Consider the following 10037-nt stretch of genomic DNA (forward strand, 5'->3'; position numbering starts at 1 on the left):
TCAACAACAGAAAACAAATAACCCAATTTAAAAATGGACAAAGGACTTGAATAGGCATTTCCACAAAGAAGATATTTCATTTGCGAATAAGCAAATGAAAAGATGCTCAATATCACTAATCAGTAGGGAAATGCAAATCAAAACCGCAGTGAGATACCATGTCACTCCCATTAGGATGGCTATTATCAAAAAACAGAATAACAGAAAATTACCATGGAGAAATAGGAACCCTTCTGCATTGCTGGTGTGATTATAAAATGGCATAGTCACTGCGGAAAACAGAATGGCAGTTCCTCAAAAGTTAAACATAGAATTGCCAAATGATCCAGCAGTTCTACTTTCATTTTTAAAAATGGGCAAGAGATTTGAACAGACACTTTACTAAAGAAGATATTCAAATGGCCGGTAATTATATGAAGATATATTAGTCATTAAGACAATGCAACTTACATCCACAATGCAGTATCACCAGAATAACTAAAAGGAAAAAAACAATGATACCGAGGTTAACAAGGATTTGACTAATATTAATGAGTGCTTCGTTCAAATTCTAGGTATGCTACTTGCTAGCTGTGTGACTTTGGGGAAATTACTTAACCTTCCTCTGTCTCATTTTCAACATGTGTAAAATGAGGATAATGATAGTAAATAACTCAGAGTCATGAGATTCGAATGAGATGATTCATGTTAAATGCTTAACATAATCCAACTGTGACAGCTGTTATATCATTTAATTCTCACCAATAACCAATAAGTTAAGTAATATTGTATCATTTCACAGATAAGGAAATTGAGACCTAGGGAGATAAATCAGTTCTCACAGTTATTAAAAGATAAAGGGGAGAGTGAAATACATTTCTATCTCAGCTCCAAAGTCCTTGCTTTTAATTACTGTGCATACCACCTACCAATTCCATTCTTGGCAGGTATGTAAAGAGAGTATTGAGTAATTGCCAGGTACAAATATTGCTTATCACAGTATCAAGCTTCTATTATAGCTGCTAACCTGTACGTTTATTATTCAGACTCCTTATTTAGGTTTTGAAGCTCTAATGCATGGCGTGCTTGCTTGGATTCCAAGTCCTGCTGTCCTAATCATGACATAATTGCAGATCTTAAAATATACTGCCTGGTTTCTTGACGTCTCTGTATGACTCTTGGTGTTATGTTTGCCCGATCCTAGTCCATCAGCCTAATTATGACTCACCGTTTCTCCTCATTCAGGTCACAGTTCAAATGTCACGTCGATCACTATCACATCATCCTGTTTTATTTTCTTCAGTACTTAATCACAATCTGAAAATTGTTTGTCTTTCCCTTACCCCCAATAAGAATACAGTAATACCTCGTTTTGTGAGCATAATTCACTTCAGAAACAAACTACTCACATTGCAAAACATTACCTGTTTACCAAGTTAAAATGTATTGTTACAAGTCATGGCAAAAACCGCAATTACTTTAGCACCAACCTAAAAGAAATGTTTGCTCGTCTTGCAGAACACTCGCAAACCAAATTACTCGCAATCCAAGGTTTTACTATATAAGCTCCATGAGAACAGAAGCCTACGTTTCTGTTTTGTTTTGTTTGTGATTCATCTTCAGATCCCAGAAGAGTAGACATTAAAACATTATTGACTGGATGAACTTTGTGCCCTGACCTCACGACTCATGTGCACTCAATTTCAACTTTCTAGTGGTACTAACCCTTGGCCTGTCCTTTGATGCAGCTTGGGTGATTCACCCACATTCCTTGTTCATAGAGCTTACAAACACTTAGCTTCTGGTCTAACAGCTAGTGACAGGTAGTCATTCTAAGAACAAGGTAATCATTTTGATAGTCCCTTCAAAATGGAATTTTGCTCCAAAGGGACTTGGACATCTAGGTTTTTTTCATCAAATTTAAAAAATAAATGCTATTTTCTGTTTAATGTCCTAAGTTCAGTTATGATCCTATATAGGAGTTTATCCACTAATATTCTCCTTCATTAAAGTGAGACAGTATATGTAAAGCCCCTAGAGTATAGTAGGTACTCAAATGTTAATGTTCCTTTTCATTAAAAATTTTTATTATTAAAATTGCTTGCCTTTAAAAAAAAGTATAAATACACTAGGGGAATTGGTCTTTATTGAACACCTAAAAATTAAAACATGAAATACTGCATTTTGTCCTGAACAATTTTTTGTCCACAACTCAAGAACTGAAAAATATTTTAAAGGCAAAGACACTCTCCCGACATTCAAAAGCAGCAAAGATCCCAGAGATGGTAGAAACAACAGATATTTTAAAATAAGTTTTCAGATCTTATTCTTCTTGTGATTGGTTCTAGTTCATTCTTTTATTTTCTAGTTCATTCTTCTTCACAATATAACCTATTTTGTTTTGTTTAAATGTTGGCCTTACAGCCCTTTCAAATGGACCCATATATAAAGACAGCATGTATTAATAACTTATAGATGTAAGTATTAATGTAGCTGATCATATTTCATTTTAAGTTTCTTAGAGTCTGTTGTGCAGGAGTGTGACTGAAGACAGACTAAATCAATGGTGGAAATTATTTCAAGCATAAAATAAAGAGCTGAGCTTTCTAATATATGCTTTTTTAAGCTTATGCACCCAACTTTGGTTAATAACTCTAAAATGAATACTGGAACTGTTTTGATTATAAAGATATCTAACTTGACTATGATACAACTTTATGATTTAAAAAGTCATTCAGAAATTAATCCCACTTAACCATGTTTGTTTTCAGATGGATTCATAGTCCTGTTTTTTCTTTCAAATAATTTTTCTTTCAAATATTAGCATGTACATTACAGAAGAAAACAATGAAGATTTGGAGGATAAAAACATCCAATCATCTACAACTCCTCAGGTAAAAACTTAAACTATATTGTAATATATGACACAAAAATCAATCTGTTCTTAAAATTTATTTCCAAATTTACTTATTAGGTTTTTTTAAATATATCTGGTTAAAAAATGAGAAGTAGTTATTTTAAAATAGCTAATTTTATGCCGTCCGGATGGCTCAGTGGCTAGAGCGTGTGCTCCAAACAACAAGGCTGCTGTTTCAACTCCCTCATGGGATGGTGGCTACGCCCACCCACAGCTAAGATTGTAACACAGCATGTTGAGTTTAGAGGCCACAAGCTGCCGACAGGCAGCCAGATGGCGACTGGCGCCCTCCACAGCGAAGATTAAAGAACAACAACTTGGCTGGTCCCCCTACCCAATTCCCCAATTTAAAATAAATAAATAATAGCTAATTTTAATAGGTCCTAAGAAATTATCAAAAGGAATGAAAAGATAGAAAAGGGTGACTACAGAATATTTTGGAGATAAAAAGGGCATACTTTAGGAGTAATGGAAATATGGCTTATTATTTCTTGCCATGTCCAGGAAAAACTCAGTAATTTAGACTACAAGAGGTAAAGACAAATCTAAACTAATTAAAATGTTGTGCTATGTATTTGAAGAGACCCAAGTTTTATTTTTGCAAGTGTATAGAGTAAGGAACTAGACACTTCATTGGTCCAGTTTTACTAAATAATAATTGTTCATATTAGAATTATAGGGGTTTTTTAAAAAAAATTTTTAAATAGAGGCTTCTACAGTTCTTCAGGGTTAAAAATTTCTTTTAAATATTTAAAATATTCACCACTAATTCTGATTACTGTTTTTATCTGTAAAGACGTCATCCTCATCTATGTCAATTTATTATAAATTCTGAAATAATGAAACTTAAAATAATACAGTTTTACTGTATATGACCTTTCAGCCACCCTAATCAAAACTCACCTTTGTGTCTTAACCTTGGCCCTTCTGTACAGTGACAGACTTTCTAAAAGTCTCTACACCAGAACTCCCACAGAGTAACCATGATCAGGTTTAAGGAACTTTGATCTTAAAGAACTACGTAATTCGTTTACATTAGCTGCGTGGTGCCTGTCTCCCCAGTCATTGTTTCCTTCCCCTTCCTTACTCTGTCCGGGCTCTCTAGCCTTTTTGGGAGGAGCTTCTCGGTAGTCTCAGAAACACTTTTTCCCCCCTAAATCAACAGTTTCATATTTAGACTAACTACCATTAAAAGCCTGGAAGATCTAAATATGTTATCTATAAATAATAGTGGAAGCATGAACCTTGAACTTCTGAAGGCTTGATATGTTTTTCTCCTTTTTCTTTCAGATACATAACTTTTCAAATGAGTCCATGATAAGTTATATTTTACCTTCTTTCCAATTTAGTTGTATTTTCATTCCACAGAAGTTTTGTTGAGTAACCTTTGGGAGTTAAACTGAGGAGAGACACTTTTAATTATTCTACCCACACCATGGTCTCACTTCTTTAGTATACATATGAATCACAAATGAAAATGGCAGGGAGTCAGGTCTATAAAAAGCTAAGTCAAGGTGCCCTGCAAAGTGCACGGCTGTGCCATCCCCATACTCATATGTCAATATCACATATTGACATAGAGCACGAATATACTTTTGTATGTGCAAGTCTCTATGTTGACAGTAATAATATAAGTTTAATGTTCATAAAATTGAATGGAAACTATATTTCTTAAAAGATGTCTTTATTTTACTTCAGATCCTCAAAGATAGTAATACTAGTGAACATGAAGAAACTAAGGAGAATGTCTTCTCAGAAACAGAGGCAACAAAACCACAGTTGGAAAAGAGTTCTTGTCCTCCACAAGGAACATTGAATAAAATTATTACAAATGGTATGTGAAATAAGAAATGTAAGTGGAGAGAAAATGAGAAATACATTTGATAAATATTAAACCACAAGCCAGCAAAGCCACTGCTTATTCTACAGAGGGTGCCAAAAAAATGTATACCCATTTTAAGAAAGGAAAAAACTATTAAAATTGTAATACTCAACATGTACCGATAACAAATGAGGAATACAAGTCATGTTTGACTTCTGTAATTACAAGAGGTGCTCATAGTGGTTACTATCAGCGTCCAGACACTTCTGAGTACGGCAAACTGCTGCTTGAGCAAGGTTGACCAACGTGTCCACTTGTATACATTTTTTTGGCACTCCCAGTATATACTTAGGTGATCAGTTCTATTACAAGCAATATGTGGACAAAAGGAAATGTTTCATTGAATCTGTCAAAATGTCCAAAATAATAATTGCTAAACAGATCTATATTTTAATGATTTTTGTGTCTTTTTTATGTTAAATTCTGGGGATTAGAAACAGCACTGATTAAAGATTTTTATGTAAAACCTCTACTTTTCACATTTATTTTTAAGGTAGCTGGAGGGAACATTATACTTCTGGTGACATTAATGTTCTTATTAAATTAGGCTCCCGGTTTTAAAACAACTGCTGCCTTGTAATGAGTTGTATAAAATTTGCTTTCCCACTAAAATTTTAAAGTATGTCGTTACTAAATATGTATGCAATTTTCTTAAATTTTTTTCTAGATATTCTATATGACTAAACTTAAAGACATTTTGACTTCTAGAAGTACAGAGCCTATAGAGAACAAAAATTATTTTAAAATATGATGAAGGATAAGCAATTGAAGTTTTATTTTAAACTTCTATTTGCATATTTGCTGCTTGCTAACTTTAAACGTTGGAAAGCAAATTTAATTAATTAGTTTTTCATTTAGTAAATGTTGCTTTTCAATTAACATCAGCATTTTTAAGGCTCTGAATCTAAACTAAACTATAACATCTGCCAGTGTCAGTTTTGGACTGATTGGACTCCTCCATAAATGTAATTCCATGCATAGGTCTTACATGCATGTTCCCATGACCCCAATTAGTGGGCAGTTTCTATAGAACAGTTGTTAGAGTAGGGCCAGGGCTGGAAGAGAGAAAAATGTGTTGATCACCAGAGACTTTCCATTGAAGTTGAGGACTGCAGCTTGCTCATGAACTGAGGATAACAAGAGTACTGAAACTACAAGCTTACTTAGATCCATAACCCAGTTCCTTCTTTGTTTTCTTTCACTTTTGATTTTGCAATTTTAGAGAAATTTATAGGAAAAGGAGCTTCTATGTTTCTATCTTGGGGGTTATAGTCTTGTACTCTCTTTCACTTCCTCTGTCTTTCTTTGTCTCTCTCTCTCTCTCTCTAACTCTCTCTCTCTCTCTCCCTCTCCCTCCCCCACCCCCCACATTCACACTAAAGAAACCCTTAAAACAGTATGTTCTCTGGATAATAGAAAGAAATAGAACTGCATGTTCTCTACAAGTCATACTTAATTCACCAATTTCACAGTGTGTACAAGTTAATTTAAATAAGAAATTTAAACTCTCAACCACACGCTGAAATCCGTCTCATCACTTTTAATCATACTGTTTATATCCCTTACTTGGGAAATGGCTTGCCCTAGTCCCAAAGAAATGGCTATTCTAGGGCAATAGATGTATGTTTTAGATTATTACTCCTTTTTGGTTCTTTTTAGTTTACTTTCAATAAAGGTACTACTTTTCATGAAGCTGTTGTTTCTTTAAATAAATGAAAGGAAAGCTTTATTATACATCTAACTATGATTTTTAATTAATCTTGGGACCAGAATTTCTCCATTAAAATCTTAATCAGTTTTATGAAGTAAGCAGCCTTGGAAATTTAAAGCTCAAAAATAATATCCCAGAACTTTCCAAATCCTGGTCCAGCATCATCATTCCATCCTAACAACAAATAAAATGCTGAACTGAAAAACTGACAACTCTTAGTTCCACCAAAGAAGTGAGGCCACAGGGCAAATTACTGCCCCCAAAACTGGAGACAGACTGGTGCATACAGAGAATCATAACAGAGCAGAAACCTCTGTGGGAACCAGCCCCAGGACAGGAAAACCAAAATTATAATTGTAAGTTGGCTGAAGGCTCAATGTGGACAAGTCTGAGAGTTAAAAACTCCAGAGGGAGCCCAGTCATGGTGTGAGGGGAACACACTTTTGTGAGTTTTTACCTCCAGGAGCCTTGGGGGGTGGGGGGTGGGGGGGGGGGTAACCACAGTGAAATACACCAGAGCATTCTGTCCTTAACAAGACCTGTCCTCAAGAGAAACTGTTTTATCAGAGACTAACCTATGGGGGTTTCATCAATGCCCAACCCACCTGGGAGAAGAGAAATACCCAACTTAAGTCCCCTCTAGCCATCCAAGGGGGATACAACCCAGGGGGATACAAACAGAAAATAAAACAAAATCTGAGAGGCAATAGTGAAAGTCACAGTCTCACTAAAAGACTGAAACCTAATCATAGGACTATAAAACTCTTCCCCTCCCACCACCACCACATTACCAAAAGTCCTTTTACCCAGAACAAAGTGTTTGCCTTTGAACAAAACTATACACAATGTATTAAAAGGCAAAAAAAAAAAAAAACACCCCCACAGTCTGAAGAGACAGAAAGCATCAAAACCAGACCTAGATATGGCAGGGATGTTGGAATTATCAGACCATGAATTTAAAACAGCTATGACTAATCTACTAAGAGCTCCAATGGAAAAGCAGACAACATGTAAGAACAGATTGGTAATGTAAGCAGAGAGATGGAAATTCTAAAAAAAAAAAAAAAGAAATGCTAGAAATTAAAAGCACTGTAACAAAAATAATGAATGCCTCTGATGAGTTCAGTAGTAAACTGTACACAGCTAAGGAAAGAATAGCTGAGCTTGGGGATATGTCAATAGAAACTTCCAAAACTGAAAAGCAAAGAGAAGAAAATATTGGAGAAAAAAAGAAATAGAATACCCAAGAACTATGGGACAACTACAAAAGGTGTAACATACTGGTAGTTGGAATACAAGATGTGATCAAGAAATACAATGAGTATTTAAAATAAAACATTTATGGGCCGGCCGAGTGGCGCGTTGGTTAGGAGTTGGCTTGGGATGCCATCTCTGAGCAGCTGGACCCCGGTTCAGATCCCACATACGGGCCAGTGACGCTGCGCCCTCTACAGCTAAGATGGTGAACAACAGCTTGACCTGAAGCTGGGCTGCTGTGAGCAACTGGCGTCGGCATAGGCTGCAGTGGGGCTGGCCGGCAGCTGGCATGAACTTTTGTGAGCTGCCATGAGCCGCCGTGAGCCGCCATCCAATGGCCGGCAAGTGACTGCTTCACCAGGGAAGAGCGCAATGATAATACCAACATGGGCCAGTGAAGCAACGTCCTCTACAACTAGATTGAAGAACAAAAGGACAGCAACTTGTCTGTTCCCCTTCCCCGATTCCCCAATGCTGTTTCCCTCCCTTAATTCCCAAATAAAAAATAAATGAATAAATACAAATTTTTTAAAAAAAATATTGATTACAGTAAAAGATACATTGCCATTGATCCCCCACAAAATACTCCCCTTCACGTCGAACACCCTTATCCAATCATTCTTGCCACTTTCAGAAGCAGTTCTGGAAGTCCTCTTTCCTGAGTGTCTTTCTTTACTTCATCCTCCATCATGACAACGCTTTGTGTCACACATCGCTTCTGATATATGGCAACTTCTGTCAAATAAAAACATTACAGTGTGTCCTCATCCACCTTATTCACTGGATCTGGCACCATGTGACTCTGGCTCTTCCCCAAAGTCAAAATGACCATGAAAGGAAAATGTTCTGAATCGATTCAGGACATCAAGGCAGCTACGGCAGCGCAACTAAAGACACTCACAAAAGAGGACTTCCAGAGCTGCTTCAGAAAGTGGCAAGAACGGTGGGATAAGGGCATTCAATGCTAGGGGGGTATTTTGAGGGGATTAATAGCAATGTGCCTTTTACTGTAATAATTTTTTTTATTTAAACATTCACCATATTTTTTTATCACACCTCATATGAAATATATTGTAGTTGCCACGCTATATTTTATATCTCCATGACTTACTTATTTTATAACTGGAAGGATGCACCTTTTGACTCCCTTCACCCATTTCACCCACCACTGACCCCATGCCTCTGGCAGCCATCAGTTTGATCTCTATCTCTGAGCTCAGTTTTGTTTTTTTATATACCACATATAAGTGAGATCGTATGGTATTTGTCTTTCTCTAACTTATTTCACTTAAAGTCCATCGGTTGTCACAAGTGACAAAATTTTCTTTTTATGGCTGAATCATATTCATTGTATATATGAGTATACACACCTCATGTCCTGTACCCATTCATTCATTAATAGTCACTTAGGTTGTTTTCATATCTTGGCTATTGTAAATAATGCTGCAATGACCACGGAGGTAAATATATCTTTTCCAGTTAGTGTTTTCACTTTTTTTGGACAAATACCCAGAAGTGGACTTGCAGGATCATATGGTAGTTCTACTTTTGATTTTTTGAGGAACTTCTGTACTGTTTTCCAGAGTGACTTTACCAATTTACATCTCCACCAACACTGCTCAAGAGTTCCCTTTTCTCTACCTCCTTGCCAACACTTGTTATTTCTTGTAATTTTTATAATAGCCATCCTAACAGGTGTGAGGTGATACCTCATTGTGCTTTTGATTTGAATTTTCATAATGATTAGTGCTGTTGAACATCTTTCCATGTACCTGTTGGCCATCTGTATGTCTTTTCTGGAAAATTTTCTATGCGGATCCTCTATTTTTAATTGGATTGATGGTTTTATGGTTTGTTTAGGGTTTTTTTGGCTATTGAATTATATGCATTCTTTATACACAGGGTGCCAAAAAAATGTATACACATTTTAAGAGAGAAAAAAATGTATTAAAATTGTAATACAGTGAATGACTCTAGCATTCATTTGATTAATGGCATCTTTGAGAGAACATCATACTACACATTGCTACATAATTCAATTCAACTTAGAAAAATAATACATAAATAACATCTCTTAAAATGTGCATACATTTTTTGGCACCCTCCATATATTTTGGATATTAACCCCTTGGATATTAACCCCTTATCAGATATATGATTTGCAGTATTTTCTCTCATTTTCATTTTGATGGTTTCCTTAGCTGTCCAAAGCTTTTTAGTTTGATGTAGCCCCACATGTTTTTGCTTTTGTTGCCTTTGCTTTAGGTTTCAAATACAAAAAAAAAAAAAAA

The 10037-nt window shown here is 35.8% G+C and overlaps 1 protein-coding gene across 1 annotated transcript in view; it reads left to right on the plus strand.

Annotated features, from left to right (window-relative positions):
- Positions 1 to 2736: 2736 nt before the first annotated feature.
- The window catches only part of LOC109372539 (sodium/hydrogen exchanger 9B1), a 52382-nt gene continuing 45081 nt past the window's right edge, over positions 2737 to 10037 (plus strand). Inside the window, 3 exon segments of the mRNA XM_019625885.1 lie at positions 2737 to 2764; positions 2767 to 2873; positions 4595 to 4730. Of these exon segments, the coding sequence (XP_019481430.1) occupies positions 2737 to 2764; positions 2767 to 2873; positions 4595 to 4730 (271 nt within the window).

The sequence above is a fragment of the Hipposideros armiger genome, unplaced genomic scaffold (assembly GCF_001890085.2).
Source record: "Hipposideros armiger isolate ML-2016 unplaced genomic scaffold, ASM189008v1 scaffold_641, whole genome shotgun sequence".
Lineage (NCBI taxonomy): Eukaryota > Metazoa > Chordata > Mammalia > Chiroptera > Hipposideridae > Hipposideros > Hipposideros armiger.